This window comes from Punica granatum, chromosome 7 (genome assembly GCF_007655135.1).
Source record: "Punica granatum isolate Tunisia-2019 chromosome 7, ASM765513v2, whole genome shotgun sequence".
NCBI classification, from domain to species: Eukaryota; Viridiplantae; Streptophyta; class Magnoliopsida; order Myrtales; family Lythraceae; genus Punica; species Punica granatum.
The window spans coordinates 3,544,219-3,562,925 of record NC_045133.1 but is presented as its reverse complement, the minus strand read 5'-3'; the positions used below and the strand labels follow the sequence as shown (position 1 = coordinate 3,562,925).

The 18,707-nt window shown below is 39.4% G+C and overlaps 3 protein-coding genes across 3 annotated transcripts; 2 read left to right on the top strand and 1 right to left on the bottom strand.

The window, feature by feature from the left end:
- Positions 1–989: 989 nt before the first annotated feature.
- On the bottom strand, positions 990–3,950 carry LOC116213290 (cytochrome P450 CYP82D47-like). The gene is made up of 2 exons (XM_031548167.1): positions 2,889–3,950; positions 990–1,704 (listed from the first exon to the last, which is right to left on the bottom strand). The coding sequence occupies exons 1-2, from the start codon at positions 3,903–3,905 to the stop codon at positions 1,081–1,083; spliced, it is 1,641 nt and encodes a 546-aa protein (XP_031404027.1). The 5' UTR covers positions 3,906–3,950; the 3' UTR covers positions 990–1,080.
- A 3,693-nt stretch (positions 3,951–7,643) lies between these two features.
- Positions 7,644–11,160, top strand: LOC116212864 (cell division cycle-associated 7-like protein). Its single transcript, XM_031547585.1, has 11 exons — positions 7,644–7,886; positions 7,983–8,145; positions 8,275–8,357; positions 8,437–8,599; positions 8,724–8,816; positions 9,803–9,971; positions 10,071–10,141; positions 10,229–10,306; positions 10,421–10,508; positions 10,606–10,661; positions 10,780–11,160. The coding sequence occupies exons 1-11, from the start codon at positions 7,815–7,817 to the stop codon at positions 10,845–10,847; spliced, it is 1,104 nt and encodes a 367-aa protein (XP_031403445.1). The 5' UTR covers positions 7,644–7,814; the 3' UTR covers positions 10,848–11,160.
- A 4,721-nt stretch (positions 11,161–15,881) lies between these two features.
- LOC116214179 (siroheme synthase) lies at positions 15,882–18,525 on the top strand. Its single transcript, XM_031549509.1, has 5 exons — positions 15,882–16,570; positions 17,038–17,115; positions 17,225–17,294; positions 17,506–17,783; positions 17,875–18,525. Exons 1-5 carry the CDS (start codon positions 15,992–15,994, stop codon positions 18,022–18,024), a joined length of 1,155 nt encoding a protein of 384 aa, XP_031405369.1. The 5' UTR covers positions 15,882–15,991; the 3' UTR covers positions 18,025–18,525.
- Positions 18,526–18,707: the final 182 nt, after the last annotated feature.

Sequence of the window (18,707 nt, the reverse complement as noted above, 5' to 3'; positions counted from 1 at the left end):
ATTTTGGCATCGAGATCTTTAATTAAATAATGAAACACTAAACAAATAGGATTTTGGTTTCTAAACTAAGATTATACTTTTTCTCATTTTTTGCACGTAGTTAAAAAAAATCTTTTACGATAATTTTTGTAACTAGATATTTAAATAGAGAAATAAAATGTATAAATGGAAATAAATTGTGTGGTGATTAAGAAAGGAAGAGGTGAGAATGAGAGAGTAATTTAAGAGTTTTATCCATATGAATTAGAATTTATATATTCTTGGGGCATTTTGGTAAGATGGACAATAAATGGGGCGGATTAGCCAAAAAGGGATGGAAATAGCCCTAACCTAAAAAGGTATTAAGTCAATAAATTACCACACAAATTTATAGAAGTTATATTTACCAACTTATTCCAATTCGGCTAGAACCAGATAACAGGAAAATTTAAAAAAAAATAAAAAGAAGCTAGAGATAGTCCTTCTATATTGGAGTAAGTTGTAAGAAAATTTCCCTATATACCAGAAGTGTGTTTGGTAGTAGGGGTTCATTTTTATTTTTTTTCATTTATTAGACTAATGATGTGGATACCGCATATCATAATTATAAGCAGGCGGAGCCAATGTAATACCAGGGGGGCAATTGCCCCCTGAACTTTGACTTTTTTATAATTTTGCCCCAAAATTATGTTAATTTATGAATTTTTCTATGTAAAATTTGCACTTTCCCCCCCCCCCCCCCGAAAAAAAAATTTATGTACTATTTACATCAAGCAATATTTTTGCCCCCCTGAACAAAAATCTTGGATTCGCCCCTGATTATAACGATTGGTCCAACTATATAACCGTCCACCTTGGCTAGGTATCCCATAAAGACTCGCCCTTCGACCAAAATCCTAAAGCGGGCTCAAAAGATCGATCATATATAGTTTTTATTATCCTTTCATTATAGCACTATAATGGATGATTGAGAAAAAAAAATAAGTGGATGGTTAGAAACACCAAAATACTTAAAAAGGATTAGTAATGGAGATTTTTTATGTAAATTATCCAACAACTGCCGATGGCTGTGATTAATTCGATATAGAAAGAGATAATCATCTACTGAAACAGGTTTTCGGGAACACGAGGAGTGATGAGCACTTCCAGCGGGTTGGCTTTAAGATTAGTTAATCCGCTAGCTTCCTGCATGTCGACTGCCTCTTCGCCGGGAGAGCAGACCTCGAAGGTGTGAAGGAAAGAAGCCAGCGTGAGGCCTAGGACTTGGAGGGCCACCGAGACTCCGGGGCACATCCGACGACCGCTGCCAAAAGGTATGAGCTCAAAATGCTGTCCCCTTACATCCAAGTCCCTGTGGACGGTCAGGAACCTCTCGGGCCGGAACTCGGTGGGCTCAGGCCAGGCTCGCGGGTCTCTGTGGATCTTGTAGAGGTTAAATAGGACTTGGGTGCCCTTCGGAACGAAGTAGCCAGCAACGCAACAGTCCTCGAAGGCCTGGTGCGGGACCGCGAGCGGGCCGGGCGGGTACAGCCTCAAGGTTTCCTTGATGGTTGCTTGGAGGAAAGGGAGGTTCTTGAGGTCTGATTCCTGGACTTGCCTGGCCCTCCCAATGGTGTTGTCCAGTTCCTGCTGGACCTTCTCCAGGGCTTTTTTGTTGTTCAGTAACAAAGAAAGGGCCCATATCAAGGATACTGATGTGGTGTCTGATGCAGCTAAAATCAGAGCCTGCAAACATTGGTAGATAAATTAATTTGACATGTTTCTAGGCTATCAGTCAAAAATACCCGCTCGATTATCAACTTATCCCAATCACGAAGTATTTTAGTAGATTTCAAATGCTTGCTTTTAATAGAGTTCGCTCACTGACGACATAGTTTGCAAACATGCATCGCAACTCCTGGTTTCATTTCATTATTAAATAAATGTGAAAGTTACGTGCTTATTTTTTTTTATAAAAAATAAAAATTGATGCAGATTACTGATGGAGATCCTCCTTGCACCAGTGGAAGCCCCTCGTCACATCTCGTTGCAGGAGGCTTTCTTACAATGCGTTTGGTTTGACAGTAGCATTTTAAAATGAGATTTTGATTTTGAAAATGACAAAATGGAGTGATAGTGTTGTGAATTTATTATAATGGAGTTGTATTATAATGGAGTAGTATAAATGTTTATATATGGGGCCCACCTGTTTGACTTTTAATAAGTTATTTTGTTTAGTTGTTGGTAAAATTAAGTTAAATTATAATTTTAAAATTACACTTGCAAACCAAATGAGCCTTTAATTACCCACGTATAAATGGACCAGTACATCAAATAAGGTTTTACATGCAAGTAAATTACATGTATTAAGGTTTTACATAATTTACTTGAGTTAAAAGTAATTTACTTAAGCCTTTTCAAGTAAGTAATTGTATGTACTATACATGCATTTAAGGCATATGTATCATAATTTTTTCAGGTTTCGCTTTGAAAAGGTCTAAAATAATATATATAGATATATGTGTATTGCTTCGGAGTGGATGTTCATCTAATTTTTTCGGTTACAATGGAGGATTATAAATTTAATATAATAAAATTGAAATTCTAATAACTAATAAAAAAATACGAGTAATTTCATAATGAATATCGAAATTAAAATTTCTTAATTATCAGACGAAAATGTGCACGACTGCACTATTAAATCTAGTTTGGTTGAGGTAAATCTCAAGTGATTTGTGCTTTTTGGCATGTGGGCAAGAGCATATATAGTTAAAACCCATGAAAAAAGTGAATATATAGCGTTATGTTATTATAGGTCAAATAATTGGGTATGATAGTGCCATTTTTTTTTCCCCGGTGATCAAAATTAATTTATTTATTTTAATGAGAAGATGAGATATGCTGGGTCTATTGACTAACGATATACATACCAAACACGTAGCTTTGTTGATAGTATCAGCATCATAATAACTCTGAATATCTTGATCGTCTTCGAGGATAGGGAGCATGACATCCATGAAGTCTTGCCCTCGGTTGATTATTATTGGATTCATTGCCCCATCCTCTCCTTTTGGTTTCCTCCTAGATTTGTGCTCGTCTAACCATTCTTGCAGCAACCGATCTATCCCCCGGGAGGTCCTCTTCATTGCCGCTTGATACCCGCCCAAGTCTAGCCAACTTAGGAAGGGTAGCGCATCTGATGCCACGAACCTCCCGGCCAGCTCAATGAAATCCCTGATGAGAAACTTCATTCCGTCATTCACTCCTCCGTCAGCTTTAGTGTACTCCGTCCCTACAATTATCCTGAGCATCATGTTCAGGGCCAAGTCCCCGAATCGCCTCTTCATGTCCACCTTTGTTGTTCTCACTGTTGTCCTCGTCAAACCGATAATATCTCTCTCTGTGCTCGTGCATTCCTTGTACATGTCCTTCATCCAGCCAAGGACCTCGGACTCACAGACTTGCCTGAGTAGCTCAAGCTGATGGCTGGAGAGCAGCTCGCGGGTGATGATCTTGCGGATTTGGCTCCAGTAAGGACCGTACGGACTCAAGCCCACGAAGGCGCCGTTGTAGCCCATCACCTCGGAGCTCAGAGACCTCGGCCGGGTGGCTAAAGCCCGGTCATTGGTAGTGAGGCATTCCTTGGCCATCTCCCAAGTGCTCACAACCACAGTTTGACGGATCCCTAGCTTGACCGCAAACATCGCACCGTAATTGTCTGCCATCTCAGCAAGGACTATGTGGGGCGGGATCGATCCGCCTAAGAGGTGGAGGTGGCCGATCAAGGGCCACGAACCGCCTGCAGAAGGCACCATTTTCTTTCCACGACCCGTCTGGCCACTTCTAATATTGCGAAGGCCAGAAATATAGTAAAGAGAGACTGCTAATGCAATGATCGTGGTGATAACAATTGTTGGTGTTGAGAGGAGGGACGAAGACATCTCCATGGAAGTGCAGTAGTTTTGAGACACAGAGGAGGGCGCAGTATGTGTGTGTATATGTATATATATGTTGTAATTTTTCTTTTCCATTAGTAGGAAAATTCAACGGATTTAATACAATGAAATAAAAATTTTAACAACTAATAAAGGAACATGTGGTAGTTTTACAGTGAGAATCAAACATGTAATCTCTTAGTTGACAGGGGAGAGCGAGCTCCACAATGCCACACTCTCGTTCTCCACATATGATGTAATTTGCACGGCATGAATCACGTGTATACATATCAATAATTTCTTGTGTATTTGTCCTAAATTAAAAGGTAACATTTATTTACGGATTGGTTTATGACTTTTTGTCATAGAGTGTCGGGTTTTGGTCTCCTCCCTTGTTGGGGTTGCTTGTTTCATGTGTTGAAATTGATTTAAGCGTCACCGATCGAAGAAATATTGGATTTTTGATGCATTTGATCGGCGTATCAATGGCAGGATCGGCGGATCGGGCATGGACCTCCGGAGCAAAGCCAGAGTAATTATTTTCCTACTTCTCCGATTCCATTTCGATGCATGAAGTATTGCCCGACTAGCCATAATACGAAAAGCCTCCATCTTTTGAGGCTTTGAGCTTGTGACCGAATGAAATCGCGGCCATAAGAATATACCTATTATCTATTCTGTTATGATTCCGGACTGTGCTGAATCGTCGGTTAGGATACCTTTTTACGTTCACCTAACCTAACCGGGTAATGGATGTCGTAACAGACGCTTGCTGGGCCGGTCACCGACCCGAACAAGCTGCCAAAGTGGAACTTCGATGGATCCAGCACGGGCCAGGCCCCCGGCGAGGACAGTGAAGTGATCTTATAGTAAGTTTCCATCTTGATTCCACTGTCAAGTCCGAGCTGCTCCAAACAATTATTCGGACCGTTATAAAAATCTCGGAAACGGGATCGTGACGTGTTTGTTTGGTGTTCTTTGCTAACGACCCAGGCAGTCTTCAAGGATCCCTTCAGGAGGGGTAACAACATCTTGGTAGGTGCAAATCATGGCCAAATATTGCTATTGCTCGACGTACAACATCTCAGTATGTGTGTGTATATGTAAATATATGTTGTAATTTTTCTTTTCGTAGGAAAATTCGACAGATTTAATACGATGAAATAGAAATTCTAACAACTAATAAAGGAATATGCTGTAATTTTACAACGAGAAACAAACATGTAACATTTTAGTTGATAGATGAGATCGAGCTCCACAATGCCACATTCTCGTTCTCCACATATATTATAATTTGCACGGCGTGAATCACGTGTATACATATCAATCATTTCTTGTGTATTTGTCCTATATTGAAAGGTAACATTTATTTAGAGGTTGGTTTAGATAGTTCAGTGCTAGTACCTCTTAAGCAACGTTCGGAAGTCAACTCTTATAAATGAAGAAATTCCAAAATTGAGAAAATTTTATCTATTAATGAACCGATCCAACTGAATTAGTCAGAGCTCATTCGACTTCTGAATACAAAATGGCGGACACCTAAAAATGACAAGTTTTATTTATTCATTCATTAAATAAGACACGAGCATACAAGATAACTTGAGAATGAAATACAATATCTGATCAAATGGGTACTAGTGCAGCGATATCTTCATATGCATGTCAGCAACAACATGGGTTCTTGAGTTCGATTCCTCATTTATGCGGTTTGATTTTGCATCCATATGGGTTTGCAATGCACCTGACTAGGGACGTAAATGAGACCAGACTATTCATGAATGGTTCGGGCTTGGCTGGACAAAAGCTTGAGCTCGGTTTGCTCTTATTAAGCTCGAGCTCGCCAGTGAAACAAGCCGAGCCGAGCTTGATAATATTTGGCTTTCATCATCATTATCAATTTGGTTTGAGCTTGATCTTGCTAGTGAAACAAGCCGAGCCGAGCTTGAACGAGCTTTCATCATCATTATCAATTGAACTCCATGTGATTTGAATTTGAGTAATATCAAGTTGTAATTTGTATTTTTGAATTATATTTTGCATGACATTATTATTTTATAATTTAGTTTATAGCATTTTTTTGAGCCTAAACGAGCCCGAACTCAAGCCTAAGCCCGAGCCCGAGCCTGAACTTGAGCCCGACTTTTCTATTGAACTTGGCCCATTGGACGAGCCTCACACAAGCCCAGCCCGAGCCTTTGATTTGTTTGACAAGTCGAGCTCAAGCTCATGCTTTCAAGCTCAATCAAACTCAAGCCTAAACTTGAGCTTAGGAAATGTTTGACGAGCTCAAACTTAAGCATTGTATATTCAAGCTTGGCTCGACTCATTTATACCCCTACACCTGTTTACACTCATTTTTCATAATATGTGAAGTATGCCGAGTCTATATGTGTAATCGTTAATTTCAATGATTTTCTTGAGTTTGGAGAGCAGCATATTGGTCCAAGTTAAAGAGGGCATGCCGTGATCAAGCCTGTTCGGATTGAGGTTCATGTAATTGAAGATAGGCCCATGATATTAGAATTTGGCCCAATTGAAGGAAGCCTAGTCTGGCAGCCTATCATGGAAGAAATTGATTTGGTTGTAATATATACATGTGCATGGATGCGTGCTTTGCAAGAGGCTGTAGAAGATTTTTGGTAGCCGATTATTGTTGGAGATCAAGGAAGTAATATTTCGTGTCATCTCGCGATATCTTTAGTCGATTAAGTCGGATATCTCTCCGATATGTTTTGTTATTTTATTTGTAGATAGGTTATGAGTCAATTTCTTATTCTGATATTATCGCGATATTGTAATTATATACGTATTCATTTAGAGAGATTTTCTAGGGTTTCATTATAAACGCTTATAAATGCGTGAATCGAAGTTCGTTATAAGGGTCTCCGACCAACACTTCAATCGTACCATTTACTTATTTTTTTCTTTCTCGCACTTTGTTTTCCTATCCTTTATCTTTCTTGCATTTTTACCTTCCAAGCACTTTCATTTATTGCACTTTCAATTCCCGTTCTATCTTTTCTTCAACCAATTCCCTATGGATTGAAACCACTTCTGTTCTTGGAGCTTCCGAGCGATCAAGGCGAAGATTTATCTACCTTTGACAGCGGTGGCCAAAGACGCTCAAGGATTTGTGGGTACACTTATTCAAGTGAATCTTCTCCTATTGCCACTCAGCCTTTGAGTTGTATTTGACTGAGAGTAATAAGTACGCTCATGGGCCACTTATTTATTTTCGGATTCGAATTTGTGCTCTTGAATCGTGAATCGTCCGAGGCTCACTTTAATTCGAAAATTTAAAACCTAGCCGCCGTTTAATCTGCGGACTTTTGAGGTCGTGGTACACACTTTGTTTCGGTAGGATCGGCTAATGACACGTCAATTTTTTGGAACCGCTTTTTAGCACGCCTGAATTTCCCTACGTGTTTCCAATTGGGTGTTGGACGTTTTTGATGTGAACAAACAACACCCTACTCTTGTGATACTATATTTATCTTCCTTCGAACCTTGAGCCCTTCTCATACCTTATAGAAAGAAATAATGATGACGAGAAAGGAGGTGTAATTCGATTAAATCGTCCATGTACAGTCAAAAGGTCCTTTTTTCAATTCTCAGTCAGTGAGACTCCTCGTATCTATCTATTTGTAATTAGTATGGAGACTTGTTATAAATTTATAAAGACGCGTGCCGCTGTATTATGACTTTTTTTTTTTTCTTTGGTGAATGGCTAACAAGAAAATTTTTTAAAAGTCCAATGCGCTTCTCCTCCGAAGTTCTGACATATTCCCTCCCCTCAAGAAAATGTAGCCGTTGGACCCATAAGGTACTTTCTACGGACGGACCCGGGACTGCTGTCGTACAGCAAAACATTGACCGCTGTTCTTTCTTCTTCGTTCTCGGTTTTAGCCGAGAAGCTCAACCATGGCCATTGGGAGGCTCAGCTCGAGTATCGACTACGAGGAGCTCAGGCAAGCTCGGATCCTCGAGAACAAGGTCATCTTACGCCGGCTATTTCACTTGCCCGACTGTGTTTTCGACCTCGGTTAAGTCCAGATTTTCGTCTGATAATCGGTAGTTTTGCGGTTGCAGGCTCGATTGGCTTCGCTGGGGCTGCAAAAGACCATCTTCGACCTTCGCGCCATAACTTCTCCTACAAAATCAGCTGTGACCAATATCCGGAAATGGCCCAAGAAGGAGTACACCCTCACATCGCTGCGCCGCTCCAACCGATTGAAGGGGATACACGCCCAAGGTCGAGCCTTTGATCGGTTCCGAGCTCTCATGGCATCGATTCAGAAACCCCATTTCCTGATTTGCAGTTGTTTTCGGGGCGCTTAGGTTTTGATGTAGTTTACTTCCTTCTGTTTATCATGGAACGCAGATGATGCTACCATGGCCATTGGGAGGCTCAACACGACGATCAACTACGAGGACCTCAGACGAGCTCGGATCCTCGAGAACAAGGTCATCTTACGCCGGCTATTTCACTTGCCCGACAGTGTGTTCAATTTCGGTCTGATAATAGGTAGTTTTGCGGGTGCAGGCTCGATTGGCCTCGCTAGGGCTGCAACAGACCATTTCCGACCTTCGCGCCATAGCTTCTCCTGCAAAATCAGCTGCGACCAGTGTACGGAAGCACACCAAAGAGGTGTATTCTCTTGCATCGCTGCGTCGCTCTGACCGATTGAAGAGGTTACCTGCCCAAGGTTGCGCCTTTGATCGATTCTGAGCTCCCATGGCTTCGATTCAGAAACCTCATTTCCTGATTTGCAGTTGTTTTCGGGACATTCTTATAGGTTTTTATGAAGTTTACTTGCTTCCGTTTATCAGGTAACACAGGTGATGCAAGCAACTCTCTTCGTCGTTCCGCCCGACTCAAACGCGTGAAGAATCATTTGGCAAATCCATTCCCAGTATCGGCAGGTCAAAGAATCAATCTCTGTCTTTCCCTTACTTTTTACTTGCTGCGCTTTAAAGACCTGCTTGAAGGTTAAAGCATGAAAAGAGAACTGGGAAAATTATATTTTGCATCCTAAAGTTTCAAGTTTGGGACCATATTGCACCACGAAATCTATAAACCTCAGCGGTCTGCAGTGTGCAAAGTTCAGATTTTTGCACTGTGTTTTTGTTATTAAACTGTAATATTGCCGAACCCTTTCGCACATAAATTTGGAGCCAATTTGATTTTAAAGGGTACAGGTATGATTTTAGAGGATCAATATTGTGACCTCTGTACTAGTCAAATAAGTTGCTAGCTACCTGTTCTTGATCAAGACTTTGGATAGCGATAACTGTTCGATCCGAGCAAGACTGACCGACCTTGAAACTCAGGATGTGAATGGGCCCTTGTTTGCCGTAGTTTTGGAACATAACAGATACAAAGAACTCTCTGTGTCATTCCAACCAACTCAAATGCATGAACGATAATTCAGCAAATCCGTCCCTCGCACCGGTGCATGTCCTCTTTCCTTTCTTTTTCCACTTACTGCTCTGAGAAGAATAACTAACAAAAGCATGGAAGAGAACAGCAAAAATTATATTTTGCACCCTAAAGTTTCATTTCTTAACTTTACATCCTGAACCTGATCGTCGATCTGCACCATTAATTTTAAAGATAGCTGATTAGAAGAGCACAAGTTCATTTTTGGCACCATTTTTATTCTTAAATCATGTTGCCAAGCTATCCTATGTGGTATTGGACCCTTTTCCAAAGGTAAAGAAGGATTTTCAGGATTTTGCAAAGGTTGCATGAATTAAATAACTCACTAGCTCACTGTTTTGAATCAAGGTTTTGGATATTTTAAACCGTTCCATCGAACTAAGACAAGTTAGGTGTTGAGAGAGGGATGTCTGTGGCTGATGGATGATGCATAATGAAGCTAATATTTGAATCTGCAAAATAATATTAGGGGGAAGCGCTGAAGTAGTAAACAAGCATACTCCTGCAAATAAACCTTTGCTGAATCTCGGGGATACGGACTATCAACTCTCACCCGAGGCCTCAGCTAGGAGATGCAACAGTAAAGGCCGTGGCAGCGTCTATGATCCTATTTTTGGAATCTGTTGCCATTTCTGCAGGTTCATTAACATTTTAGGTTTACATTCCTTTCCCAAATAATTTCTGAGTTGCTGGCATCCCTGGTGATGGAAAGCTTTACGTGCAAACTCATGTTGCAGGCAGAAGACATTGTGCAGCGAAGAAGATTGCAAGCGATGCGGTAATCTCAATGTGAATGAGCCGTGCATAGGTTAGTATTTCACTTGGACCCCTTTGGTATTTCCAAATGGAACCTGCTCCTACCATTTTCATGAACAAACATGTTTACATACCACAGGAAAGACAGATTGTTCAGTTTGTCATTCAGGGTACGGCGTTCTGTGCCGAGGCTGTCTCAAGGTTAGATATGGAGAAGGTAAGATAATAAGATCTGTAATTGCTTGAAGCAGATTGGTATACTCCGGTTTTCGATAATATGAGACAAATTCTCGAAAAGGATTCACTTTCTTCTGGTGGTATTTGTTAGCAGAAATGGAGGAAGTGAGAGAGAACAAGGAATGGATGTGCCCTCATTGTGTAGAGGCCAAAGGATTAAATCCCTTTTGGATATGTAATAGGTATTCTTAGCTTACAAAGTCGACCCGTTATGTGAAAGCAATTTAATTATATGCCTGATGAAACTAGAAGTTGGTGTTCCCTTTTGTTTTTCTGAAGTTCGATGTGCCTGAGGAAGCGCAACAAAATGCCAACAGGACGTGCAATCTGTCGAGGTATTGATTAAAATTTCTCCATTCCTCATCATTATCGGATTATTGCTTCTCAGCTGGATGTCGTTTAACTTATGGTACTTTATCCTTGCTTTTTGTTGGATGGATTTCGATAATGAAGCACGGGAAATGGGCTACAAATCTGTGGCGCATCTACTGATGGCGGAGCTCCAACGAGCAGCAGGCTAGTGCAGAAAATGAGGTTTCGAGGACTCTTCGGTCAAAATCAATTAGTTATTGGCCAACTTGAAAGCAATCTAGTTGAGATCGGGTTTTAGGACACATTCTGTCGAACTGAATGCGTAATTCTCCCGTTCAGATCGGGTAGGCAAAAGGGAAATGAACAGAACACAAAACTTTACTGTATTGTGTATATTGTATTGGGTATGCTATAGCTTGTCAGGTGTCATCTTTTCCCTCTGTCTACCATTTCGAGTCTACTTTGCTTGTAGAAACGGATACTCTGCTGAAAGTTCAAAAAGTTATCCCCAGTTCATGTTTACACAGTTATACTGAGTCGAGTTATATACAATTATACATCGATTAGCCATGACACTGAGAGTAAATCGTGATTCATGCAAGTTAGGCATTCACTGTTTATCTCGTAACTAGGCCGACGATGGAAACCATCGTAACATGACCATATAGCATGAGATTTTGAAACTCATTGCTCAAACTCAGAGTGTCTGAACCCCGGAGATCCGAACAGTTATCACGTGCAACGGAGTGCAAGACTGCACCCGATATGACCCGGATCTTTGTTTCCCCATCAGAAAGTGGGCCGACATCCTCTTCAGGCCCAATGTCCATTTACAGCCCCAGCCCGCCCGCCCGCCCGCCCGCTTCGCCGCCTCCCACCTAACACGTACACCCCCCACCCCAGCCGACACCTCCCAACCCCATCCACTAGATGGCCCATATGCGTCCCCAAGGTGCAACTTTTTTTCTTTTTGTTTTTGCCCATAAATGTTCAATTGCCTCAAGTCGGGTTTGGTGGTCGTAAAGTTGATGGAGATACACAAATTGAATAAAAACTAGTCGGCATCTACGCGTTGCTCTGTAAATTTTTATATGACAAAAATTAAATAATTGACATATATGATGTATAAATGGATAAATATATACATAAAGAAATTATTTCTTAAAAATCATATATTTATCAAATAGACGTAATCATACAACAAAATGAAAAAATGACTAAATATTATCTACCTATATGTAATTTAGCCACATGATTATATGTGATATCATATGCATAGAGAGTCAATGATTCTACAATATGAACCCAAGGATTGGCATGTGTGGCTGGATGACTTATCCCATGGGTTTACAGGGATTTTATTGTGAGTTGCGATAATTAGTCAAGAGAAATCCGAATAACCCGAGTTATAAAATAATATATCATAATATGCTTTAGTGCATCGAAAAATGGGATATTCAGAGTGTCGAAAAATTATTATGAATGAAAAATATGCAAAATGATGATTTTTGCTTCGTATTTATAGAACAATTGGTACATCGAACTTGAAAAATATCACTCAAATCGATGAGTTCTTATAAATTATCGAGAAATCATTTAATTTTCCAAAAATATAATTATACATAAAAATAATATGGACGATTAATCAAAATAAGTCGAATATGGACACAAATAAAATATATTAAAATTCATTAAAATGGAATTGAAAGGTCAATTAACATTGAAGCTAAGTGTTATCGAATGGATTGATTCAAGCAAGTAACAACATTTTACCAAAAGCTGAAGGTTCTTAAATAATGCTTTTCTTGCTCTTCGACTTTTATATATTATATATAGATTGGGGAAAAATAGGTTGTGTTTGCTCGGAGAAAATTTTCCAGTTTTCTGAAAATTTTCATAAAAATGAAAAATCGTAAAATGTGTGTATGCCTACTTAAAATAAAGAATCTTTTTTAGGGAAAAGACACTTTTCTATTTTCCTAAATTTAAAACAATTTAGAGAAGTATTTTTCATAGTTATTTAACTTTCTTCTCTTTAGGTTTTTTTTAAATATGCATTTACCTATCTAAAATTAAAAAAAATCGTTTTTTGAAAGAGACACTTTTTAATTCCCTAAATTCAAAGCAATTTAGAAAAAAATATTTTTAATGGTTTTCTAATTTACTTCTCTTTAATTAGAATTTTTACCAATTATTTTTTTCGATGTGAATCCCAGTATTCGGAAGCTTAATTGGACCCCGATCAATCCAGTCCAGCCTGGTCGACTCACTAAGGGATAAAGCTCTCGCAGCGTGAATTTTCTGTATTCACGATGACTTGAATTTTTCTTTTTTAGTTATTAAATATAAGTTTGAAAATTCTCAATTTTGAATTTGTAAATGTGATATCTCAATTTTCTTTGGAAAAATAAATTTAGAGAATGAGAAGAAAAGAGGAAAAGAAAAATAAAGAAAGCTTTTCTAAAAGTAAACATGCCTTTAGTTCAATTTTTAATATATTAAAGTAGTCAATGTACTATCAAAAGTGAATGTCGCTCAATAACATACTCATCGTTTGATAATCAAGAGATTACAGGTTCGATATTTTATGAAATTACTTATACCCTTTATTAGTTATTAAAATTTTTATTTTACTGTAATATTTGGCACACATTACCAATAGCATCCTAATTGAGACCACAGGATCGGAAGCAAAAGACCAGCCCACCGCTCGTTTCAATGAATCGAGGGGGACTTTTTTTTTTTAATCTATAATTATCCCTGCAAGTTCAATCGAACAAGAACCAAATAACTTAGTCACTTCTAAATAGGGGTGTAGTCGAGCCCGAACTCAAGGGACTCGAAGCTCGGCTCGAGTTCAATCGAGCCTGGAGAGGCGAGCTCGAGCTCGGCTCGTGAGCATTTCGAGCAGCTCGGATTCGACAGAATTCTAATTTGACAAAAATTACAATAAACACATTCAAAGTCTTAATAAGGCTTGCACGCTGCTCGAGTTAAGCACACCCAGGCTCGAACTCGACACTTGAGACTGTTCGGTTCGGCTCGAATTTGATAAGACTGAGAGTGAATTTGAACTTTCACCAAGCGAGCTCGAATAGTTTGCAAGCCGTATCGTCTCGCTTAAACCTCTAGTTCTAAAGAGTATTAAATGTGGCAAAAATACGGAAAAAATATATCTCAAGTAAGCTAACGAACCTGTTCATTTTACGGGCATGTGGAAGATCCAATGAGTTTAAACCATGACAAGTTTCAACAGTTGCATGGTGCTTGGCCCCACTAGGAAGAGGCCTCAATATAATTCTTTTAACTTCGTCACCTAAATTCGCCATTCATTTTTGTTGTGCAAATTGAATGCAAACTAGACGAAACAACCCGCGCATGCACGCGTTAGAATTTTTAGTTATATATATATATATATATATATAAAGACAGTGACCTTTCTTGAAAGGGGTATGCAGGTAACACAAATATTTATTCGTGACTAACTTTGCCCATGGAAAGTTAGTTTTATTTTTATTCTTTTAATTTGTGATTTTGGTTAAATTTCTCTATTTATTTTGTGAGGCTTATGGTGTTTACAGAATAGTGCATTGGATATACATTTTTGTATCTCTCAATAATGGGAGGTCTCTGGTCCTTAAGATAGAATATATTTTATATTGTTATTGTGAAGATAATAAGATAATAAAATTGTATGTCCACATGAGGCGAATTTTTCTTTTATATAAATATATAAACAAAAGACTCTTCGACTTCTATAACTCAAAATACTTTTAAAATTTTATGTGTGAAGTAACGAGATAATAACAGGCTATTTGTTGTACTATATTTGGGTGAAATTTGAAAAGTCACTCAAGCATAAGTAATTTATGATTTAAGTATTATTCACTCGGTGATTTATTTTGGCTTTTATAATTTAAATAGATATAGATATAGTATAGGTTATCACAAAAGTACCTTATAATGTCAAAATCATCTGCCGCATTGTTGCTTCAGGGATGCATTTATCATTGCTTCCAATAGACTGTACATATAAATATAGAGTATTTTATTTAGAGTTTTGCTAATATTACTTCGTATCATCGTGACACGTTTAGTACTTTCAGTTCAAGCATTTAATACTTAAGTTTAAGTATTTAGTATTTTTAATAATCACGATTAGTATAAGTGTTTTTTGTTGGATTTTATTCAATAATTATGGTCCAACATAGATAATAACTAGTTATGTATTATGGCTACTTTATTATTGGCGAGATTAAGTGATCTACTATAGTTTAAAGTGTTGGGCCTTAACGACATCTCGGTATAGTATGGGGTCTAATGCGCAAATACCATAAGGTAATTTTCTTATTTAATGATGGGCAAAATTAGAAATTATAATAACCTCATGCTGGAAGCAATTGAGGAGTTATGTTCCCGAGTCGTACGTTAAATAGATATTTCTCTGAGGCCCATTACTCAAATTAAGATACAATCTAGGTTATGATGTATATTTTTGGAAGACCACAACATCTGTCTCTTGCTCATGTCTAACTTTCGCAATTAATTTAGGCATGTTTCTGATTACTCAATCGATTTGACAAATTCGACATGTGAGATCTTGGTGTTTTAGAGTGTGTTTGGATTGAGAGTTGAGTTGGATTGAGTTTTGGTTTTAATTGGTTTGTAATGATTGTATTGTTGAATTATGAGAAAAAGTGTGAAAAAGTAATAAATAATTGAGAGAAAATAATGATTAAGTAATGATTGTGTTGTTGAATTGTGAAAAAGTAATGAATAGTTGAGAGAATTTAATATTAAAAATCGAATTGAATTGTTAAAAACATTTAAAAAATAAAAAAAGTAATGATTGTGATGTTGAATTGAAAATAAGTGGAGTTGAATTGAGTTGAGTTGAATATTATTTGTAAAACAAACGAAATTTTCCTATCACATGATACTGAAGAACGAACTTTAAATATCTATAATATAATAAATTAGGAGGATATAGCAAATGGTATTTAATTTTGTAAACAACTAAGCGTACTTTTAAGGGGCATTTAGTATTTTACTATTAGTAAATAAATAAAAATAAATATTGATTGTGCTATTACAAAAGAGCTGTAAATAAAATATTTAAAAAAAAAAAGATTTCGAGAATTATAAGAAAACCCACCGTGAAAGTCCACGAAAGACCACAATGTCCCTCTCCAAAGCCCAAAAGCCACTCTGCCTCCTCAGCCTCCCCCAAACACATACAAACACAAATTCTCCTCCTCCTCCACCCTTCCCTTTTATATTCTCTCGCGTCTCCATTCATTGTCATCCTTGCCTAGCTCCCACTCTCCTCTTTCTCTCTCTGTATCCGACCGCAATGGCGGCTCTGGCAAGCAGAATCTCTTCAACTCTTTCCTCTTCACCTCATCTCCGAACCCATCACGGCCCCTCAACTCCCCGCTCCATTTCTTCCTCCCTACGCTTCTCTCCTTCTCCCTCTCCCTCTCCCTCTTCTTCTTCTTCCTCGTCACCGTTCACGGAGAAGCACTCTGGGGAGAGGTATTCTCGGGACAGCTGGCTCTACAAGAACTCCGCCGCTGCCTCTCCCTTCGACCAGTCTCTACCTCTGCCTCACGACTCCGACTCAATCCGCCGAAACGACATTGCCCTCCAGCTCCCCGAGCTCAAGAACCTCCTCTACGTGCTGCGGGAGAAGAGGCGGCGGCAGCACGGGGGCGACGGGGGAGGGGACCAATGCGGGCCCGGGAACGTGTACTTGGTCGGGACCGGGCCCGGGGACCCGGAGCTGCTGACCTTGAAGGCGGTGAGGGTGATCAAGGGCGCTGATTTGCTGCTCTATGATAGGTTGGTGTCCCATGAGGTGCTCGATCTGGTTGGCCCTGATGCCCGGCTTCTGTATGTCGGGAAGACTGCAGGGTACCATAGCAGGACGCAGGTAAAGAAATTTGTCTTCTTGGGAGGTTTTGTGAGGTGGGTTGTGGGTTTGTTTGATCTTTGCCAGCTGAATGTGGGTAATGAATCGTAAATGTTTCAACTTTGCTTGCTTCATGATGGTTCTTCGGAACTTTTCGGTATTAAAAAGCAGGAATCCAGTGAGAAAATCTCTCTTTCAATCCAAATTCGACGTGCTGAGGGGATTTAAGATGTGGATTTTCGGGGTCCTTCGAGTTTACCTTGTAAATCTATCAGCTTGTTTGCTGACAGATTTACAATGTGCGAATCACTGCAGTATAAACAGCACAAACTTCAACTTGTTCATCTTGGAAATGGGGGTTTGGTTCCTCAAATATATCATCATTAAGGAAAAATGAATCTTGAACTGTTACCCAACTTGTGTTTGGTATCATTGTCAACTTGATGAATTGAGGATGAGGGCTAAATCTGTTGTATCTTGTTGGGCAGGAGGAGATACACGAGCTGCTTCTCAATTTTGCAGAGGCAGGAGCTACAGTAGTGAGACTTAAAGGAGGGGATCCGCTGGTAAGTTTCTTATTTTCGAGGAAAAAAGATTCAGATATATAAAGTCTGCTGACATGGGTTGGAATCTCGAAGTGACTTCCCTTTCGGAATCGAATCTTGCTTTCTGTAGGTATTTGGAAGAGGTGGGGAGGAGATGGACTTTTTGCAACAGCAAGGGATTCATGTGAAAGTTATTCCAGGTAAAAATTTAGTTTGCTCATTAATACACTACTGCCATCTTATGTAAGAGAACATATATTCCTGTAAAGATTCGAGAAATCCACGAGCTTCATGGTATGGAATGTGCTACCATTAGGTCTTTATATTCAAATTAGACTTGGCCTTCTAGAAAGCAATAGTAATCTTCTTCCTCGGATACATTGGTAAATTCATATGTTTACTGCTCTTCAGGCATAACCGCCGCTTCAGGAATATCAGCGGAGCTTGGGATTCCATTAACCCATCGGGGAGTAGCGAACAGTGTTAGATTCTTTACTGGGCATTCAAGGAAAGGTGGGACCGATCCTCTGTTTGTAGCTGAAAATGCAGCAGACCCCGACTCTACCTTAGTCGTTTACATGGGCCTCTCAACTCTCCCTTCTCTTGCCCAAAAATTGATGCATCATGGTCTCTCTGCTGATACACCAGCTGCTGCAATCGAGCGTGGGACCACGCCTCAACAGCGGACTGTGAGTTCAACAAAAAGCTTCTGTCCATTAAGCACAAAATGCTCGAGGCAAACATGAGTTGGACTAACAGTGGGAACTTTTTTCTGTTCAGGTATTTTCCGAGCTGAAGGATCTTGCCGGTAAAATTGCTGAGGCAGAGTTAGTCTCCCCCACGCTGATCATCATCGGGAAAGTAGTTGCTCTCTCACCATTCTGGGATTGTTCTGTGGAGGAAGCCACCTCTTTGGTTGAGGCGTCATGATGCATGTTTGTGAGCTTTGGAAGTTATCATTGTGATTTTGTTTTCCCGATTCCAGCAGAAGCAGTGAAGTTGTGGAACTGCTTTCGATCTAACATCCTCGTGGTTGGTGGAGTTCTTGGAACATGTCAAGAACGGCAGGCGTCGAGCATCCTTGGCATAGGAAAGACTACAGGAGAGCGCCAAAGGCGAAAACATGGACGCATGCTTTCCAAGAAACACAGCCGACTATTGAGATGGCTGCAGCAGAAAATGAAGATTAATTCGTGGGAACATCCCATTAGAGGAACTAGAATCTGATTGATTGGATTGGACTTGGAGCTAGGAAGGTTCGATTATGCAAAGAAAGCTAAGCATTTTTTTTTTCTAATGAAGTAAATGTTTTATTTTTATTTTTTTGTTTCCTAGTTTCTGTCAATTGGCAAAGCCGGTTCCATTGTTTCACAATTCACATTGCGAGTCAATCAAATTCTGTAATTTGAAGTTGTCATTTGGACCACTTTACACCCTGAAGTTTGCATCATTAACGATTGACACCTACCGATGGTTTTAGTTGAGAATCTCGACGATGTTTATAATTCGAGAGCAAAGGCCGAGCCAAAACGAAACTAACACGATGCATATCAGTGTGTCACTTTAAACTTCTGGGACTGGGCTACGCCTAGAGGTCCTAAACTCGAAACTAC